General features: G+C 38.2%; 2 protein-coding genes across 8 annotated transcripts in view; one reads left to right on the forward strand and one right to left on the reverse strand.

The window, feature by feature from the left end:
* Window positions 1–14480, reverse strand: part of OPA1 (OPA1 mitochondrial dynamin like GTPase) — a 50152-nt gene extending 35672 nt beyond the window's left edge. For 2 of the 7 annotated variants that reach the window (XM_085587770.1, XM_021536860.4), the window contains exons 1-7: window positions 14365–14480; window positions 11105–11423; window positions 10704–10800; window positions 9339–9446; window positions 8070–8123; window positions 7171–7238; window positions 3767–3865 (exon numbers count right to left, since the gene is read on the reverse strand). In XM_085587770.1, the coding sequence (XP_085443896.1) occupies window positions 3767–3865; window positions 7171–7238; window positions 8070–8123; window positions 9339–9446; window positions 10704–10800; window positions 11105–11423; window positions 14365–14393 (774 nt within the window). In that variant the 5' untranslated portion in view covers window positions 14394–14480. The remainder of the gene's footprint in view (window positions 1–3766; window positions 3866–7170; window positions 7239–8069; window positions 8124–9338; window positions 9447–10703; window positions 10801–11104; window positions 11424–14364) is intronic. The other 5 variants (XM_085587771.1, XM_021536862.4, XM_085587772.1 and 2 more) reach the window with 3 other exon arrangements.
* Window positions 14481–18153: 3673 nt separating this feature from the next.
* Window positions 18154–22235, forward strand: part of ATP13A4 (ATPase 13A4) — a 45653-nt gene continuing 41571 nt past the window's right edge. Inside the window, exon 1 of the mRNA XM_021536808.3 lies at window positions 18154–18360. Within this exon, the coding sequence (XP_021392483.3) occupies window positions 18298–18360 (63 nt within the window). The 5' untranslated portion in view covers window positions 18154–18297. The remainder of the gene's footprint in view (window positions 18361–22235) is intronic.

Below are 22235 nucleotides of genomic sequence, written 5' to 3' on the forward strand. Positions count from 1 at the left end.
TGGGAAAGTGGGCTTAAGGAAAAGCAGCTTCATATGGTGCTGAGATTTCTGGCCACTGAACTAAATGCAGTTTTAGTGGTCAAACCTTCAGGATCTTGTATATCCTCTTTCTGAATTAACACCATCTTAAAGTGACAAAATCACTGAATGCCTGCTTGCTACAGAAAATACTTTCAGGTGAGTAGCCACTATTTATGAATATTCAATAACATGTTTGTTTGTCAGAATTACAAATGTGCTACACAACATCACATATTTTAGATAGGCAGGACAATCTTGAAGGGTTATTTCAAAATTATTTAAATTACATTAAAACTGGAAAAATTAGGATATTATAGTACAAGAGATTTTGAGATTCAAGGAATTAATGTAATAAGATCAAGCACTAAGAAACATTCTAAGCCAAATGTTCCTAAAATGTGTTCATCAAGATGCAGTAAACATCTTAAAAGATGTTTTAAACAATCCCCTTTTAATAACACAAAGACCAAAAGCATTAATGATGGAATACAGATTCTTATGATGTAAATATTTACAAACAATAAAATCTGATGACTGATGAAATATCCAATTTAGAAAAAAATGATCACCTAAACAATTACTGTGTCAATATTTAAATGATGTTCATGTGATAAAGTCCATGTAACATTTACAACTCAAGTTGGCTTCAAATGAGGAAGAGACTATTATCTAATATGCAGAGGACAGCTGTTATTTAGACATAAATTAATTCCATTACTAAAACTTTACAACAGTTGTTACAGACTACAAGAATCTAATCCACAATTATTCATAGTGGTCAATACCATTTAGCTGTTAAGCCTCAAGAATTATGTCTAGACTTTACAGAAAGAAATCCAAGCTGACACTTCCATCTTATTGCCATTATTTTCTTTCATAAAGATCAAAGACAAAATGCTGTAAATTAATTTTTCATTGCTGTTAGTTCAGTGGTAGCAAAAGTACATCAGAAACAGGGTTAGTTGAACAGAGGCATGCTGCAACAAGCTGCTATATGTAAATAAATATTTACATATACACACACCTCCAACAGCTCAGAGATATAAGGGCAAAAATAAAAACAGGAGGCAAAGAGAATTATGTGGAAAGCCAAAAGAAGCAAGAAAATTTAGGAAAGAAAAGGAAAACAAAGTGTTTCCATGTGCTGCAGACTTTCAAAGGAGGTAACATTTTCTTGCTCTCTGCTGTTCTCAAAGGACTTGTGGGGCCATGATGCACCTCTGAAGTGCTTCCCTACAGACACCTCCAACCATGGGCAGTGTCTGTGTGGGCTGATGCTTCTGTTCAACACAGAAAGCCAAAATATTGCACAGCCTCGCACTGCAAGATCTGAAGCAAAGAATTATCTAACACTAGATGATTAATTCTAACAAGGACTTTAGGTAAGTTATGTCAAAACCAACAAACAGCTCTAGAATGATGTCTTTGCCTCAGTGCTTGGTGCAGGTGTGATTTCAATGTTAGTACGTACAGTATTTTGTATACATGGTCCATAATATTGCTAGAAATTTTTAAGTTGCCAATAAAAGCTAAAGCTAATACATCAATTTGGAGTATTAACAGTCACATAAGACTGATTTCTATTCCCCCACAAACCAAAAAATCAACTATTAAAGTATGTTTATATAGGCACATGGGTATTTGCTTAATCCAATTCAATATGGTTTGTAACTCAAGGTTACTCCCTCTTTCCCCATTGCCACCATAAAGAATCATAAGAAAAGAATACTGGAGACTTATTTTTAATCAAGGGCCCTTGAACACAGATATCTGTTCACTGCAAATAATTTTAAACTGATTATGTGCAGAACTACAACAATTTCCAATAATTTAAATGAAAATAAGAAGGCCTGGACAAAATGCATTCAAGCAGCCATGCACAGTGCAGTTGTAAACAATTTTACTGTTAAATACTTAACAGGCTGCCCCCCAAAAAAATCAAGAGAGGATTAAATTTTTGGTTTTAGTACCTTCTCCTGATTGTGAGATGGTTTGTACTGTTACTCAATTTACAACTGCAGTAGATTTAAACAGACTAAATAAATTAAAATGGAAAAATAAGCAAGTAAATTGGGCAACAAAACTTTCAAGAACAGAAATAAAAATATTATGTTTTCTTATAGACATGCAAGCAATCCAACTCAGTTAAAAAATAAAAAGGTTTAGTTTATGACGTCAGAAAGGCCTGCAATTACTTATTTCAATAACAGTCATAATTTGTTCTTCCAAAAGAGAATTTGGACCAATAATTGGCTTCTTGGACCCATATCTTCATATCAAGGTATTAAAGAAAATAGTTTACCATCTTTTTCAAATTAATTCAAATATAAAAGTGTGACAAACAAGACTCATTCTTTGTCTCAAGGCATGTATGCCAAACAGCACATTGAAAAAGTGAAAACTTTCTATGTGCAAAGGAAGGTAGACCTTCAATCCTCTGAAGACACAGAGTACCTGCCATGGAGGACAGGATAACATTTACAAAGACAGCCCTTGCAGTTTCCTCACAGCTTGGGAATTGTGGAATTAGTTGCAACAAAGTACTAAAAAAGTAGAATCTCAATCATAAACAATTGTAATATCAAGCTCATTTTTCTTCCTGAATGTGTTTATTAGGCTGATAAATTTTCATATATCAAATATTATGTTGTTTTTCTAGCAATTTTTACAAGTTCATACATTTTATTATTACTCCAACCTATTATTTCATACTCCAGCTCGCTCAAACTGTATATAATCTGACAAGGGAGATTGGAACTCTAAACCATATAAAATAATATGGCAAGAAAATAAAACATTGAAGTACTACTACACTTTCAGAGAACACTGATTTTCCTCTGTTGATGGACTAAAAAGCATGACAATTACAGCTATGCAAATATGTCTAAAAGTTTAATTCATATTTAGTGCATTCCTCTTTCTGTGGGATTTATCTTCAGATGTAGAGAAGATCAAGTTCTGTATTCAGGGCTCAAATCCAAAGCTGCTGACAAATATGACTAATCAGAAAGCTTTTAAGGAGGCACAAAAGCAGCCAACACAAAGCAATGTGGTCAAGAATTACAGACTGCAACAGATCAGACAACTTAAATATCCTAATCTACAAGCGATTTCCAATCAGCCATATACTAATTAACAAAATGATCAGAGCTTAAATTAATTAAGTAAAGAGAAGTACAGACGTTCAACAAGTGCAACAATCCAGTAAAAATTCTGCTTTAAGATGGAAAACGGACAAGGGACTACCACTGATGAATACACAGTAGATACTGTTATTATCAGCAGTATTCAATTGTCTGTGCAAAATTATTACCAAGGAGCTGCTGTCATTTTCAGATTGGCAACAGTATAAAGCAGGGGAGAGAAGAAGCTCCCAGAGATACATTCCCTGTAAATAACTACACTCTTACAAGACAGAGCTACCAGAAACAAGCAACAGTAAACAGGTTTAACATTAATTCATGTACTTTCCTTAAATGCATTTTTAATGTATGAACTTAAAATAACAGTTTTTATAAAGGCAGAGATAATACAATTTCAAAGCAACACAAAGTACCTCTTTTGCTTTTAACGTCATGCTTTAAATGCAACCTGGTTAAACTGAAACAGGACTACACATCTGTAGTGAAGTTGGCCAATTACTTGTGTCCACGATTTAATCAGTTAGATTTTTCTAGCTCAAATGCAGAAAGCTGAAGTATTGGATTAGAGTGAATGCAGAACATATCGTCCCTTAAGGCATCACCTTTCGCTTCTGCTGGGAAGAGAAGCCAGCGGCTCTGCGTGCTTCCTCTTCGTGCTGCTGGATTTGCTGTTGTAACAGAATGAGCTCCCCAAGCAGGCCCTGCCGTGAGTTTATAATAAAAAGGAGAGGAAAAATTTGGGGTGTAAGGAGAACAAAGTTAAACCAAAAGGCATAACAAGACAGATGAAAAACAGGTGTGAATGGGTCAGTTCAAATGCAAGTGAAATTTCATTAGCAAGATCTCTTGCTAGCTGGAGTGGATAGAGCCAGCAGAACCATGCATTTTGCTAATCCAGGTAGAAAAAAGCAACCAACATTTAACTACATCATACAGTTATAGTCAAATTTAACTAAGCATCTAAATATTTAAAAAATTCCATCTATATCTATCCCAGCTTTAAAATATTATCAAGCTGTTCAGTTCAGCTTTATCAGTAAAAGTTCTTCAGGGGTTTTTGCTTTGTTTTTATTCCTAGCAACATACATAAAAATGATTCTTGCCTGCTATTTAACTTTCTCAAACTAGCAGAAGAAAAAAGTTTCTTGAGCATAAAAAAAAGAAAAACCTCACTCTCCACTTTTGTAACACACTGCAATTTAAATTCATGCTGTCATAACCCTTCCTGATCATTCCAAAAATTCCTAACACTTGATGCTTATTCTTTCACTCATTCAGCATCTCCACAAAGCTTAGTTTTCTTCTCCCTCCACACCAAACAGTCCTACAATGGTGAGCTGTCTTTCAAAATTGGTTGAGAAATACTCTGCCAGCCTCTACTGGAAGTTTATGAACTGTTTATTTCAGAGAATGCAGAGAGGAATATTAATGAACTACTTAAATAAAGCTCTTCAAAAAAAATATTATATCTTCTAATAAAATGTTCAGTGAAATTAAATGTTTCAAAAATGAACTTCAAGAATCAAAACAAACTTTGAAACAGAACTTTGGCATAAGAATTCAAGACATCCATCATCAAGGTATACATTTGTTGCATGAAATACACACACAGGCATGTACACATAAAGGTAAACAACACGAGAATGGATAAATGGAGAGACACAATCAAATTACCAAATATAAACATTTGTTAAACAGTGATTTGTATAATTTGAAGCATAGAAAAATCTTGCATTTTACTGAACCACTTTCAGATTTAATAAATGCCTCTAATGCCAGACTAGCAAATGCACTAAAACTGAGCCAGGAACTCAGGCTAAAGATTTCATTCCTACACAGCAGCAAGGAGAGGAAGCCTCATGACTACATTTAGTATTAGAAGAACAATAATAATACATTGCAGACAAGGAAACCCTCAGTATGACCCAACACATTCCCTTTAAACACTATGCTACGGGTCCAAAAACACAAGAAAAAACACTGAACAGAATCTGCCATGAAGGCTTTTCAGCATTTAAATAGGAAATGTAACAGAAGTTTGCAGTCATCAAATGTAATTATTTAATTAGCAATTCCTTTCAAAGACATCTGGTACATGTGACTCCTATTCCACAATAAAGTATGACAAGAATGATTTTCAACTACAGTCACACCATTTAATAAAATATTCAAATAAAAAATTATGTCATTTAAAAGACTTCTCTGTAACATTATCTTCTTTGTATCTATCAATCAATAATCGCATTATTATTTCCTTTATATTTTAGTTTGTAATTCACTGTGTCAGATGAAAAAATAAACTAACATTAAAAAATAAGAACCTTAAATAGCACAGAACTATACACACTGGTTTCTCACTCATTCTACTAGAAGCTTTTAGAGACCTGAGGATCACATCCTGTAACAATTCTTCAGAAAATTCCTCCAAACAGATAATTTCTAGATTTATCAGTTACTAATCTCTTCACAATGAAACAAATAAAACCAGATCATCAGGCACATTTAATATCATATAGCACCCATACAATCACTTTATGAACCCACACAATCACAGTTCTTAAACTAGCATTGGTTGGCATAGAATGGTAAGCACTGAATGCAAAAAGGCCATCTTATAAATTGTCTTGAAAGTAACAATTTTGCCTGCCAACAAACTTGGTGATTATGCTCTGTTAGGTATTCTGTCTAAATATTCTGTCTAAACTGATCATATTAATCAGCAAATTAACAGTTTCTTATCAGATAAAATGATTAGACCAGACAAAAATTTTTCTTAATGATATTAATTTAAGCTGGTGAATTTTCCACACTACAGTCAAAGTTAAAATGCAGATATTACTGCATCCAAAACAGCCACAGGGTCATAACAAGTTTTAATGATATTACTAGTATTAAACAGAAGTGTCAGTTATTTCAATTATCAGAGACAATAAACTAAGATGGCCACTTTTTCACAAATCACCAGTAAGGTGTTCTTTGTTTTATACAGTGAAACCTGTGCTAAGCAATCACTCTGGAGAAAAATATAGACAGTTTACAGACAATGGGGAAATAAAAAGCTAGGTTAATTCTCATGTAAAAATCTGTCACTGTTCTCCAGGGGGGAAAATGGTTCTAGGATCTGAGCTTTGTACATGTTTCACTATGTTACCATGCAGAATTAATGTAGAATAAATGTATACATGCCTGCATATACAGAAAAGATGTTTATGGAAAAGCCCCAGTTATTGTTCAGAAAGTTTCAGTTAAAAAAATAACTATATGATAACTTACAAATTCCATGATATATATTGTTTTCCTTCCATTTTTGTGAAACAATTTTTTAAAATAGCCACAAGAAAAATAAAAAGCCTTTAAAGAATGAGCAATATGACAACTTAGGAATTTAACAGAAATGTTCATGAAAACAAAAAAAAAACTTCACCTTCATGACTTCAAGGAAAAAAGTGCTAAAACTAAGTTCTCAAAATACAGTAATATTATTTTCTGGAACACAGTAACAAAAATATGATGCTTCATTTAAATAATGTATAAAACAGACTACTTTAAGAAATGGAAATTCTTTAAGACAGAAATTCTTAAGTAAGAATAACAACTGTGAAAATGTCAACAGAAATGAGGTTGCAAGCAGAAAGGCTTAAAAATAAATATAAACACCTAAACCAACTTCAGTAACAAGTCATAAACTCAAGTGCCATGGGGACCATGCCCTGAAAAATTGCAAATGCACATACAACACCTAAAATCACATTCTTATTATGGACCAATTTTCTTAATAATGCCACAAACATTTTCATGTCTGCCTTGTATTTCCTTACACCAAAATGTTTATTATCCCTGCAATACTTTTATACACAAAAAGCAGTAATGCATACTGAACTAATTTTCAACAATAAATTCTTTTCAAGCTGTTTCAAATGAACTTCTGCAATGGGCTACTGATGCACTTTCAAACAGTAAATACCTGTTTATAGAGACATTTTCAGGTTTGCAAGTGAGTAATTACCTTCTTGAACTGTTTGTCATTGTCATATCCCTGGTCAGTAGCCCGGAATGCTGTTTCTCCTGGAGAACCTACGACACAATTGCAGAAACTAATAATCAGATGCAAAAAGCACTTAAAAATTCTCAAACTAGAGTTACTAGAAAATTAAAGCTTCAACCCCTATGAGTTAGTAATTCAATTATCTTTGAAGTTCCTATAAAAAAAATGATCTTAAATTGAAGAAAACCAGTTTAAAACTAATCTGAAAATTTTATTTCTAGTTTATGACTCAGATTAATTATATCACAAGGAAGCAGGGAGCTTCAGTTAGACTATTAGAAGTTCTCAAAATATTGTAGAATTAGTTTTTTGAGAAAGACAGAAGGATAATACAAAATCCGTTGATGTTACTGTAATGAGAAAAAAAATCTTTCCTATTGTAACGACAGGTTTTCAAAAGAAGCTTCTGTAAGTCTGAAATAAAAAGCATCTGCTAAGGACTGTGGCAGAGATATATCAACCATTCATCTCTTCATTTTCACAGGGGAGGACCTAGGCCAGGAAAAGGTTCTTCACCCAGAGGGTGGCTGGGCACTAGAACAGGCTCCCCAAGGAAGCACCAAGCCTGGCAGAGCTCAACAAGCTTTTGGACATCTGTCTCAGGCACATGATGGGACTTTTAGGATATCCTTGAAAAGCGACAGGAGTTTGACTCAATTTTCCTCACGAGTCCCGTCCAACTCAGCATATTCTGTGATTCCATGAAGTATTTTTCAAATAGTTGGAAGGTATTTATAAATCCATATTAAGTTGCTGTAAATAGCTGTATTTATATTGATATTCACTCCTCTTAGTATATAGTGTTTTAACAGTTTGCTGTAAAAAGCAGGTTAAGGGCACGAAAAAGGGCTTTTACACACCTAACAACAGAAGTAGATCAGAAGCTCCTATGACTTCACTAACCAAATTGTAACCTGTGAAAAACCAGCAGAAGAGGGGAAATAAAAATTATAAACACAAAACAAAATGCAAAAAAAGATGAGGGATTCTTGTTTCATTTGGAGGACCACACAATCATAAATGGCCACTATGCCAGTGTGAGTATGATAATAAGTAATAGGCGAGATCTCATTATCAGTCAATAACAACACAATTTTAAACTGTTAAAATTTTAAACAGTCAAAATACATAGGAGATTGTAATCTACTTGCCACTCTGCTGAACTTGGCCCCTACTTAGATTCTTGCTGTGTTTGTAAGATTAATAAATTAGTTCTGCTATTGACAGTATTTCAAAGAAACAAAAACATATTCTTACACACACTGGTATGAAAATATTTTCAAACACACTTAGAACAATGATCTAACCCTTCTCAGAATCTTTCATGAGTACAGATTTATGAGGTTTGATAATTACTAAGGTATATAATACAAATAATCTTGCAGTTTATTATAAGAATGAATGAAGTTTTGAGCTGTGTTCATTACCAAGTCAGAAATGATGATCAAATCTAATTGTTCTCAATTTTAAAAAACCCAACGATAGAAATACCTCATTTAGTCTGCTAAAACCTGAAAACCATTAAGTCGGCTGCTGCCTGGATACACTGAATAGACAAACCATCCCCATGCCTTTTCTGAAGGATTCAGAATTCACCTGCTCCTTTGAAACACTGCCCCACCTAACCTAAATCTCCAAGCAAATTTTTTCCTGGGTGCATGACCAGATGGAAAATATCATTCAATCCAGAAGAATACCTTTGTTACAAATCTCCTATTTCACATGTTTGCAACATTAAGAACCTTCGCTCTTAATAATCCAACTCTTTTCTCCTGTAACAGCTGTGGTATTGTTACTGTCCAGTGACACTCTCACCAATTTCTAGCTGGACACCTCCAGCTTCTCTGACTCACTGAAGAGTTGAGCTTTCAAGTTAGTTTAGAGTTGTACAAGAATTCTAGTTTTTTATTCAATTTCACATTATAGTTCTCTGCACCTGCTACTAGAATTCTCACTTAAAAATACATTACACATACCTGTGTCCACAACTCTTTCAGAAAAGATATTCAATGCAAACACAAACACTTTCAGGATCTGCTTTGTTTTAGTGTCTAAGGACATACATACACCCTCATCATCAAATAGGTTCAGCTTTTGAAATTAAAACTTAGCTGAAAATTTGTTCTCACCAGGAGAAAGAAATCCTTTCAGTGAAGTGAGGCTCTCTCCAATCTTGTCAAAGTCAGGCAGAAGTTTGGCAAGGTCATCTGCATCAGGGAGGGCTTTGAGAAGTTTTTCTAGGAAAACAGTGCAACAGTTAGTGAGTTGGGCTTTTTCCTATTATTTTTGTGGGAAAAAAAAGGCTTAGGCTATAAAACCTAGCAACTGTTTCAGGATATGGCTTTTAAAAATTTTTTTAAACAAGTATGAAGAAGTTTCTTTCCATGTGCACCTCCCCCCCATAACTGTTGGGAAAGACTATCAGATCTGAAAAACCACTTGCTTTTTTAGACTTTGAACCTCCTGATAAGTTCAGGCTGCCTCAGGTACTTTATAATTGCCGAAAACTCATTGCTGCATTTTACCATATTTCATTCATTATTCTTTTACATACTTTGTAGAGGATGTTTTAAAATTACATGAAACTCTAACTATGCTCATGTCTTTAATCTTTTTAAGAAAAGCTTCGTTTTCAATTTCATAAACAAGCCAATTTTGTGATCCTTAAAAGTAAAAAGCATTAGCTTTAAAGTACTATAAAAATCCAGTGTCCACTTGCAGTAAGAACAAGAAAAACTTGTATCAGTTTTCAATCTCTGCAAATATCTATGCAATTCTCACACATGGCATCAAGTCTGGAACTAAATATCTGTAAGGTCCCTCCCAATCCTAACCATTCTATGCAGTAAAATCTTCATAGAGATGATTTTTTTTTAAAATAAGATCACCACATTTCTACCTGCATATAAAATATAAGTCAGTGCTTTATTTTCAGATTTCTGTCTTTCATCTAAAAATACACAAAAGCCTCTACTGCAACCTGAAGACTCAGGAAAGCAAGTGTCTAATTTTCAGTTTCTTTTCTTCTGTTATCTTCAAGATAATTTTGTGGATAGGCAGGTTCACTATTCTGCATTGTCAGCTGATATTTTGCCCACACATATTTTTTACTATCTATTTATATCTTCATTTGTAAGTTATGCATATAGAAAGTAAACACTTTCTGCATAATACTATCAAAACCTGTGTGAGTCCCCTTGATCAGACTGCAACTCTCCTTTTACTAAAGGGAACATATGGCTTTATGAAAGGACCAAGCACATTCTCAAATGAAAGGATGTATTAGGGAATATCCACATTAAACAGAGCTTAATTTCTTCTTACAAAAACACTGCTACAAGTGCTTTGGTGAAACACACATCAAACTCCAAAAATAAAAGTCCACTCAAATTATATCTGAAAAGCTACTCCTGGAGTGAGGCCCTGAGGACCTATACTCCTATGTTTAACACATGCCAGTCCTTAGACAGAGTAACATCATGGCTTTGTGATACCGAAGTCAACAAGTTCATCAAGCTCCCAAATGAAGTCAGGAACAATCCACTTATAATCCTCGAGATCTGGCATCATGTCCTTCCACTGCTCATATGTCTAACAGAGAAAGGAAAAAAATCATGGTAGACATCAAAAAAGAAATGTACATAGAGAAGTGTATGAGAACTACTACCTACACATAAAACATACTAACCCACCATCTTTAGATATGCGTAGTACTTTGATCTTTTAAAATCTACACCTGTTTCCTAAACAATGTTTTCCATATTCACTCATCTTCATTATTATCAGTTAATCAAGCAATGGCATCCCCTATTTTTGTGGCTATAACTAGAACATCTGTTCTGAAGTATGCAATAACAAAGACAAAATGCATAAAGTAGCTTCCAGAGATAAATACCTTCTTAGCTGTGTAGCCACCTCCTACTGCAGATCCTAAGATGAGATAGCGAACTTTGAGAAGCCTAGAGGCTAATCTGGCCAGCCAAAAGTTCCTGTGGAACTGGTATCCATGTGTTAGGTTTAAAAGTTTTGTTTTGTGAAGGGGAAGACGATTCAGAGAAGAGAACTGCTGAACGGATATCCTTAAAGGAGGTCTCTGGAACTTTGAACTTGGATAGTAGGGATGATGTATACTTCGGGAAACCAGATGCAGGTTTTGAAGTGGTGATTTTCTCTTTATTCCATAGCTGCTATTTGCTAGACTCCGGCAGATGACACTAAAAGAAAAAAATTAAACCTTTAACTGATTTCTTCAACACATCATTAACTCAAACACCTCTTCAGAAGCAATCCAAATTATATTTCAGCTGGTTACAGATAATCTTATTACATCACCTTGAATCCACATTTTCCAGCCACTACTGCTATGCTTATGAGGAATCTAAAAAGCTACAAACATTGTTAATGGGTATAGTATTTCCAGTGATTACAGAGACAAAACCTTAACCACAAATTCTGAAGTCTGTTATTGATTACATTCACACTGCAATAAGGCAGTAAAGCAACATGTGTGGTAAAGCATTGTTTGGGCTAAGAGTCCACAGAAGACTTCCAACATAGAAGAAAACTTAACAGTTGGCCTGTCTTATTCTCTAAATGAACTTTTAGAGAACATTAAGTTAGTAGATGATTTCCAAACTCTAAAAAACCCATTCTACAGGAAAAAATTCTTTGTAGAATACATTTGTCCTATTTAGGCTAAGCATGTGCTTAATGACATCTTTCAGCTCCTTTCACTTGCTATGGTTTTAGGATTACAAGACTGTGATTTTGTTTTGGGTCATGCATAGACAAGATTAGCTCTCGAGGTGGCTGCATCATGTGCATTGATTCTTTCATGAAGGAATTCAGATTTAAGAGGGAAAAGTCTGGAAGATTTGACTCTGAAAGCAGAACTCAGCCATAAAAAGCACATTTTAAAACACAGGAGCCTAATCAATCCTGCCTATGTTATGCAAACACATGACTGGAATAAAACCTGTGTACTTTTGATTACACTATCTGCACACTGCAACGGTTTGAGGTAATTATGTTAGTATAGGGAAAAGACAACTGCTCTAAAAAAAGTAATTTCTTCTGTAATTTTTTGGATGTACCATCATATCAGAATGGTTAATAATAAATCATTTAGTGAATACAACATGTGTGAAATTACAAGCTTGAAATTTTAAAAATTGAAAAGAAACCTTGTCCTTTAATGCTTTTTTTCTGTGTTTTCAATATTATCAAGTGCATTTACTTCCAAATGGAACAAATAAAAAAAGAGAAAGTGATTCATATCACTGAAATGGCAAATTACTAATCCCATAATCCTAAACCACTTAAAACGAACAGATTTTAACACAAAAAAGTGAACCATACTTAGTGAAAAATATTACAGCATTTTCTAATAACATGCTTTATGATCTATACAGTTATTTGCCTCAAGATTTTCAATGTACTAGAGACAACAGGCACATTCTTAACGTCCAAAGACGTGAAAGACTTTGTTATAAAAAGGACTTCTAATCCAGAAATTGAGCTTTTGGAAGATAAATTAAAAAGCAGAATTCAGACATTTTTCTCTCTTAAAGACCAATTTTGCCAAAATGATCGAAGTTTAGAAATTTGCTTTAGTGCAATGCAAAGCTCAGTAAAGGAACTCCAGGGACTGCTCTGCAAATCCTCGTTCCTAAGTCACTATGGCTGTGAGGGACCCCCTTTGCTGCTACACTAAACTATCTCGGCAAGGCTAGGCTTTGGCAATATGAATCCTAGAACCTAGAAAGAGATTAACAAGCAGGAACAGAACAATTCCTAAACCAGTAAAGCATTTCTCCTCTTGGACATGAAATTACAAAAGGCTCAGAAATTAGCTACAAATAGAACCAATACAAAAGTGTCTCCACACTTGAAATGTTTAATTTCCCAGTTTTGAAGCCAGATTTTTAAATCAGGGTGTGACAAGCCTGTATGAAGCATGCCAATCCCTGAGCTGTTCATTATTTTGTTTTGCAGTCATTACCATTTCATATATTTATTATTTTCAGCAGAGACCATGTGGTAGCACATACTACTGCAGTCACTCCTCATTATTCTTCTTCACCTGGCCTAAAAGCATTTTGTGTAATATTATTTAATTTTCTTCTCTGTGATTTTTCTTTTGGAACACATTGTGTTTTATAGCATTGTTTGTGTGTTTAAACTGAAGGGAAAATTGAATTCCATTAGTAGTCTGGCAAAACCTTAATTCACAACTTCCTTTTGAGTGTTATTGCATATTTCAAACTCAACTGCTTTACTTGCACATGCAAAACCTTGTGGTTTATTAAAACCCCCACTACTCCTCTATCACACCCACACTTCCATTTTCTATTTCCTCCCTCCTCCTCCTGCTAAGTCTCTTGATAACCAAAAAACCACCTTGAGCTCTTCAATGAAAAGTACAGCCAGACTGAAAAGTATGGCAGAACAATGCTATTAAATGAAGCACTGAATGAGCTCCAAATTTCAAGCTTCTGCAAGGCTGGCTTTAACAATAAAACCATCCTTCCAGACACAAGTGGCTCTGCCTGATTCACAGGCCTGCAACCTGCAACACTGCACTGAGGTTATAACTGTCTTGCAGAACACAAAAAAGTGGCCCGCTAAGCCTGTGACTACAAAGCAAACGTAACCCAACAAACAGCACGGTGGCATTTTCTTTCTCACTCAGCACTAGACAACGCTTATTTTCCCACTGCTGCTCCCAAATACGAGCTGGAACTAGATGATCTTCACGTTCCCTTTCCAACCCACACCATTTCATGACTATGAAATTCTCCGAGGAACATCGTGCTATTATCCACCAGTCACTGCCACTGCGCCAGCCGGGAATGCCATAGTCGAACGGGTGGAAAACAAGCGGGACGCAAGGCAGATGCTGGGAGGGACAACGCCTGAACACGAAAGCGGCCTGAGCTCCCCAGAGCGAGAACGCGGGAGAAGCAGCCCCCTCCTACATGCAGGGCCTCCCCCAGGTCCCAGGGGAGCTGGAAGGTGGGAAACTGCCCAGCCCGGGGCTGCCAGGTTGCCACCTGCAGCAGCCTCAGGCCCAGCCCTGCGCCGCTCACAGCCGCACCTCGCACCCAACCGGCTGTGCTGCTCCGCCTGCAGCCCGCCGGGGCCCGTCCCGCTTACCAAGCCGCCGCCGCCCGCGTCCGCCACATGGCGAGGGCCGGGAGGGAGCGGGAGCGGCCGGGAGCCGCCGCAGCGACAGCCCCGAGGGCAAGGGCAGCGGCAGCGCTTCCGGCACCGCGGTCCGCGCGGCCCGCCCGCCGGAAACCGCGCACGCCGCGCGAGGGTTCCGGGCTCGGCTGCGGAGAAGCACGGAGGGTTTAGAGGGAGCACCGCGGGGGCTGGCGGGCCGGGAGTGCTGGAACGGTGCGGGGATCAGGGATCCCTCACACATAGAGCAGGGATCCCTCATACTTGGATCAGGGATCCCGCACACATAGAGCAGGGATCCCTCATACTTGGATCAGGGATCCCGCACACATAGAGCAGGGATCCCTCATACTTGGATCAGGGATCCCGCACACATAGAGCAGGGATCCCTCACACATAGAGCAGGGATCCCTCATACTTGGATCAGGGATCCCTCACGTGTGGGTCAGGGATCCCTCATACTTGGATCAGGGATCTCTCACACATAGAGCAGGGATCCCTCACACTCCAATCATGGATCCCTCACACATGGATCAGGGATCCCTCACGCATGGGTCATGGATCCATCACACCTGGATCAGGGATCCCTCATGCATGGATAATGGATCCCTCACACTTGGATCAGGGATCCCTCACTCATGGATCGTGGATCCATCACACTTGGATCATGGTTCCCTCACGCTGGGGCTCTGGATCCTGCCCACATCCCCGTGATCGTCTCGGGGCCTCGCCCCTGTGCCCCGGCTCCTCTCGGCATCCCAGCCCGGATGGTGGTACCAGGGCTTCCCTGCTGTTACAGATAAAATCCTGATGAGCCCCCAGCTGTTGTTGTGCCTGAGAAGTGCATGACATGGGTGGCAGCGCTGCCTCGAAAGCTGGAAAACATGAGGCCAAGTGTTTCCCACTGGGCTTCTGTGAGTTGTTGGGGTGTTTTTCTGGCCACAGTGAAGCAGGAGGCAGAGGTGACACCAGAAGAGTTCCTCACCTCAGTCCATCTGCGCTCACACCTCTGGTTAGGTCAATTCTGAGCAGTGCATGCCACACCTGTCCCTAAAGACCACAGACATTGGAGTGTTCACCTGACAATGCCAGTGCTTGCTGACTTTAATAGGAAGTTTTCCTTTGTGCCTGATCTGAATCTTTCTTGCAACATGTCTACAGTGGACATGGATAATATTGCATTCTCCAGTTACATGTTCAAAGGCTGTTGCCATGACTCTTCTCAGTCTCCTTTTCCTTAGATAGAACAACATTAAGCACCTCTACCATATTTTGTGACTCCTTTGTCATTCTTCTCTGTGCTCTCCTGTGGAATGTCACCCGTTGATTCACAGCTTCCTTTCTGTAATGTGGCCAGAACTGGGTGTCATATGCTGAGAAACAGAAAATGAGATTTGGGGTGCTTTAGAGGTCAGGTTTCTGTTTATACTGTGAGATTTTCCAAAGCAAAATAAATTGTATAAGGATGACATAATACATTAGTGTATTTTCAGGACTGGGATAAAAGTTGGGTTGAGGTAAGGCATGTGTTTTTGTCTCTTGCTTGCCTACTTTGTGACTATTTAATTATAAGTTTAAGGGACTATATTTTAAATCCTACATTGCTTTTATATTTTAGCTTGACCAGTTATTTTTGTAATTTATGTATGATTTTTTAAAGGCAAGTTTCAATTTAAAAATATGAATTATGACACTCCATAGGACATAATAACAAATAACTTTTTATGAATATATACTATGTAATTCTTACTCCAAACAGTAGAGAGCATCATACTCCTAAAGGTTCCAATTTGGGCTGCTTTTTCTCCAGGTGATGGTGAACATGCTTAAGAAAATTAACAAATGTCACTATTTTCTTGTCACACTATGGAAGTGATGAATGTTTTGCACCTTTAACCTGTTTTTTCTTTGTTTTCAGTTGTGAAGGTATAAATACTTCTACAAGGGTGTCCTCTAGGAGTGCAGAACACCTGTGAGCTGGAATAAAACTATGAATATTAAAAAGATTGTATGAGCCTTTATTCTTCCCTGGAGACGCTGCTTTTGGTGGGGGCTCTGCATCTCTCTTCTCTGTGCCAGAGCATCCAAGGACCCCTGCTGCACCCCAGTGTGCTACAGACACTAGTGTACTTACACACTAGAGCAAGGGTGGTGTTTGGGAAAGCAGCAAAAGCTGACCAGGCAGAAAAAGCATGTGTGACTGTCCTGTTTTTCACCCCTAGCACCTCCCAAAATAATGAGTCATTTCTCAAAATCATCAGCTTGCCTAAGAAAAGGCACCTTTGCAGTTCTTTAATGTCTGTTACAACTTCTAGATAGCAATGCTCATTTCCCTGTGTAATCAGGTTTACCAGAAATGGAATTTAATATGGTCCTTTTTAGTTTTAGTTTATACTGTGACTCTCATATAATAATTTGAGTTCATTTTTCTTGGTCTCAGAAGAATAAAATGGCAAGATGAGAGGCTCAGAGCAAGTTGCAATGAGAGGAAGGAGAGGGTAGCACTGAAGTTGGGTCTGGAGAGAACCTTCTTCCCCCTTGATCTTGTGCAATAATTCACCCTTACACAGCTTGGTACAGATATATCCTTGTCAGGTCAGCCTCTGGTCTGGGCTCCTTTTCGGGGTGTGGTAGGTGTCAAGGCAGAACAACTTGCCTCCAGTGCTTATCACCAGCATTTTCAAACACATCTATCCCTGTAATGGGCATGGGTGCACATATTTTTGCATTAAGTGACTTAATTCCTTCATTTTCTCTTCTCTGTTTCCTGCATTTCTCCGTTTCAGTTTCTCTGAGCCTGCCCACTTGAGGATAGGAAGTGGTCTTTCCTGTCACTTGAGATATGGACTTGTACAAGTCCATGCCTTGTGGCAGCAAAATGCTGAGGAATAGGAACTAACTTGATACCTCTTGATCTGTTTCAGTCACCCTAGAAGTTTGTTTTAGTTTTCTTAACATACTTGCTGGAAGAACAAGTTTGCCTTTCCTGACCTCACTCCTAAAATATTTCTTGTGTAACTTCTTAAAAAGTAGCAAAGTACAAGGAAATGGTAGTGGAATGGGAAAGAATCACAAGACTGATCAGCAAATGCAAAAAAGAGGTGGCAAAACTCTCAGTGTTGTTTTCCTGCCAGCTTCCTTTTGGCTCTGATTTAAAGGTCAGAGACATCCAGCTTACTGACATCAGTGGGAAACTCCAGTTTTCCCCTGGAGTGCATAAATTACCTCAGTAATATTTCTCAAAGCTGTATGGTGAGGTCAGAAGACATTCTATGCGGATATTCTCAATAATGAATAAAAATCCTGGTTACAGTTCCTACCTGGCTGAATCCTGACACACAATCATTGTATAAATCCACCTGCACAAACTGGGGCCCCTTGTTACAGTGCCAATGCTTGATTTTTTCTACAGCATATGTGGAGATCTCTGCTGGACACTTAGCTCAGACTGGTTGCTAAGAATGTTGACAACAGCAGTGGCTATTGTGTTTCTTATTTGGACACACTCCTGGTCTCCAGTGATTCCATAATCTCTTGAAGAAAAATACTCCCCTCTTGCCCTCCCCTAAAAGTTTTGTGCCAATAGTGCTTGCTTGCACCTACCAGAGTTATGCTCTGGAGTCACATTGTGGAAAACACTTGTAAGATTGAACTCTTTCTTTCTTGCATTTTTGACTGAATTATGTATGAGCCCTCACAATTGCAAAACTCCAACAAAAGAATGGAGGGAGGAGGGATAAAGTGTTACCTGCTAACCCCAGAGAGGGAGGAGCTCCCTACTTCAAACATCATCAGAATGGTAAGGAAGGTGTGTACTTAGAGCACTTCCTCAATATAGAAGTTCAAGCACACTATGCTGAAGACCTGTCCTGAGGGTGCTGTAGAAAGTCTCCAGAGGGTCATTTCATGGGGGAAAATCCTGCCAAGAACCATTATGCACAGCTTAACCAGGGAGAAGAGAATGAGATGGTGAGTTGTATCTCTGTCTAGAACTTTCTTAGCTTGAAGCAGAAGATAGCACGTGTTCTACAATAAAATGCTACAGACTGAAATTGAGTTATTGCTAGTTGGAGTGTTTCCTTGGCAGAAACATAACAGAAAGGGATATAATATTTTTTTAAGCAGAAAGAAAATAAGGTTGGTGTGTCCATTGGATTTAACTGCTTATTCCCTCCAACAAGGGATGATGGCTGAACAGATTATTCATGTGATATTAGATGGAGATAGTTTAATATGAGCTTGAGGGATGAGCCAAACTGGCATCCCCAACCATTTGACAGCTGGGTCTTCAGGATCAGCTCCAGTTAGAGAACTGGAAACCTTGGCTTTCTCCAATGCATAAAAATACCTGCTACGTTTGCATAAATTACTGATAAATGCAGTCTGTTGAACTGCAAGCACTATCTCAGAAGCTGGGATTCCTAAATACTGAAATACTATATTTCTTTCCAGAGTTTCCCAGGGAGAATTGTGTTTGCATGCATTTTGTAACATCTGGAAATAAGTCCTATGTTTACACAAAATCTCCGGTCTCCTGCATGGCAATGCTCTTAAATAGTAATGCCAGTACATGAATGAAGTGAATGCAGTGCTTCTGAGCTGCTTTGGCATTACTGTGTGTTATGAGGCAGCTATTTACATGGATTCTATCCCTCTAATAGATTCTGCTGGAGATATCAGATCCACCATGCAGCTGTACAACAACAGTTCTTAGGTATATCTGGTAAATGCAGTGCTTCTCAAAATTCCTGTGCTGCAGAGCCACTGGAGCACTGCTGTGAGTGGCTGCAGGATTTAAATAGCAAAGCTATTGAAACACAGTCACAAGTTGACACAACTGTTCACGCTCAGAAATCCTGGAAATGTCTTAAAAATCTCCTCACTGAGAGATTTTCTTCCTGTTCTAGTGAAAGAGACTGTGTCATGTGCAAACGTGGATACCTGTTATCTTGCAAAGAAAAATGCAGATTTTCAGACAGCTCTCTCAGCCATCCAGGGAAGGGGAGATGCCACATTTTGCGTAATGCAAACCTGGGGAATGCAGTAGAGAGTCACCCAGCAGCATGAACTGAGCAGTGCAGGAAGCACAAGGCACTGGCTCCGCGGGTGGGGACTAATTAGCTCCGTGCAATGCAGAACCCGACTGGCTCTGCCAGCCAGTTACTAAACCTGCTGGCAGCACCCCGCTCCTGGCTCTAGCCCTGGTGCTGATGTGCCACTGCTCCCCAGCTCCAAACAGCTGCTGGGTTTGTGCCTCTGCTCCACCCTGCCCTGTCCTTCTAGGACTATAAACACTCTGTTGTGCTCTCACCACTGTTGGTGCTGTCTCTAGCAATGCCAGAATTGAGCTGGAGCTGATTAGGTTTAAGTGGATTGTCTGGTGCTGAGTACAGTCACACTATTGTACCCTGAATGTTCACTTCCAGCTGTGCACTTCCAGCTGGACACCCAAGCTGTGGTTGTATGGAGCCAGATTTCCCAAGGATGTTTTTGTTTCTCACCAGTGTCATACTGAGCCCATGTGTTCTGAATCTGGTGCTCAGGGATCTGTGAATCTGAGGTTTTCCATGCACAGCTGCTGTGTGCGCCCAGTGTTGAGTCAGAGAGAATGTCTGTGAATCCAGAGTGTCTGGTAGTTGCCATGCTCTCCATGCCTGCAGTGAGTAGGATCAGTGCTCATTCACCCGGGGTTTCCAAATGGAATTGAAGAAAAAAGATTTGTCAAGCACTTGAGTAGAAAATGCAATTAAAACTGTAGCCAAATTATGCTAAATTAGTCAGGAATGTGTGCATGTTTGTTACATACATGTAAGAGAGAAAAAAAGTATGAGATAGAGAAGATATCCCTGAGGATGTATGAGGTACTGTAAGAGGATGATAAAAAAATCAATGTGTATAGAAAAAAGAGAACAGCTAATGTGTGTATTTGTGTGAAAGGAAAAAATAAAGTAGTATGTAAATGAGAGTTGTGAAGAAAGAGAAGAAGGCTCTCTTTAAGTAGAGGAGTGAAGAAGAATACATGAAGTAAAGAGAATTACTTTTTAAAATTCAAAGCCATGAAAAATATTTTTTGATGTTGTTTTCAACAGTCAGTTTAATCTGCTTGAACTAAAGTATTAACAAGCAGTTCTTGACTTTCCAAACAAGATCAGATCTCTTGGTCTAATAGTATAACAGCTGATGCTGTGCAAGTGCCAGTTCTTCCAGAGTGGAATAGTTCAAGTAATTTGAAAGCATGTAAGTAATTCACTTGAACTCTGGATGTGCAATGCTTCCCTGTGTTGAACCAGCTGTCTTTTTTGCTGAGGAAAGCTGGGGAACCCTAATAAGAAGAAATGTTTTGAAGCTTTCTTCTGTATTTTCATTTCTTGGTATAGCTGAGTGCTAGATAGTCCTAGATTTAAGAGTAATCATTCTGACTCAAGAAATCTAACCTGTATATTCTTGTGTGTGTCTTTGGGATTACTTTACAATTTCTGCAGAATATTTGCTTGAATGAAAGTTCACTCTTCTGCTATGCAACTATAACTTAGCAAAGCACATTCAGAGCATGAGATAAACTCTCTCTCCATAACCATTTGTAGTACCAGAAAGATCTTAGTAGTGTGAGACAACTCTGGACACAGCAGTTTGCCTCAGAGAGGGCTAATAGTATAATTCCCTCCAGAAAAATCTGCTTGAAGATTTTGAGAACTACATTTACTGTGAAATATGAAGAGGAAGGACAACCACAGTTTTATGCTCTCTGTCAATTTGATGGTCGTCTCTGCAGAGCTTGAGAATAATCATTCCCTTTGCACAAAACTTAAAGTGTGAAGTTTATGTCTTGAAATGCAGAATATTGTGATAGACTTTGACAGGCTGCTGCTTTGGGAAGGATTTGTCAGCAGCCTGTCTTAAACATGTGTTCTCCCATTGCTTGTGGCTGAAGGAATGGGAAAACTGCAGTCAGTCAGCTGGTGCACCCCAGTTTACCACTGCATCTTGGCAGCTGTTTGCCTCCTTTGACATGCCACAATTCTGAAGGGAATCTGATACAGGAATTTTATATACTTTGAATTTGAAAGATGTAACTTTAAAATTTGAAATAAAATCTAAAAGGTACAATCTTGTTGCTAATGGAACAGTAGTGAATGTTGCTATTGGTTTTGGAGAGAACAAGAACAAACCTCTGATGAAACAGGTTCTGGTTGGTAAGAATGAGATTCAGTTATTAAATAGCTTGTGAAACTTAGCCAGTCTTTCAAGTCTAATCCTATTATCTGTTGTTATAGCAACAGGTTGTTCATAATAGTGTACCTGATGTTGAGGTTGCCGGAAATATGACCATTCACAGCCACTGCTTAGATTCCCTGGTGGTAGCTACAGGCTTTGTTTTCACCAAAGAAAAAGGTGCTTGAATTTGTTTGACATTTGCATTTAAATTCTGCTGTGCAGATGACCTGGCAGTTAGAGGCAATTTTTATTCTAAACTTAAGTAAGAAAGACTTGCTGGACACTAGAGTGGTAAGTCCTTGAATGTTGGCTTTGTGTGATTGTAAAAGCAGCTAAGAACCTTGTTTGCCATCTGAGCAGGTCTGGCAGCTTTTTCTGTCCAATAATCCTGGCCCCTTCTCAGACCCTTCACTCACAAGGCAAACCATTTTGTTACAATCACTCCTCTACTGCTGTGAGTTTCAAGAGAAAAGGGATGTTAACAGATGAGGAGACAAAATTTTACTATACACTACAATTTATTTTAAAATATTCTATAGAGATGAAATGAACACTGTATACCAGCTTATTCTGTAGATGCTGTTACCTTCAATGAGGAGTCTTACAGACAGCTAATGTTCATTTTATTT

This window comes from Lonchura striata, chromosome 9, assembly GCF_050655825.1.
Source record: "Lonchura striata isolate lonStrDom1 chromosome 9, ASM5065582v1, whole genome shotgun sequence".
NCBI lineage: Eukaryota > Metazoa > Chordata > Aves > Passeriformes > Estrildidae > Lonchura > Lonchura striata.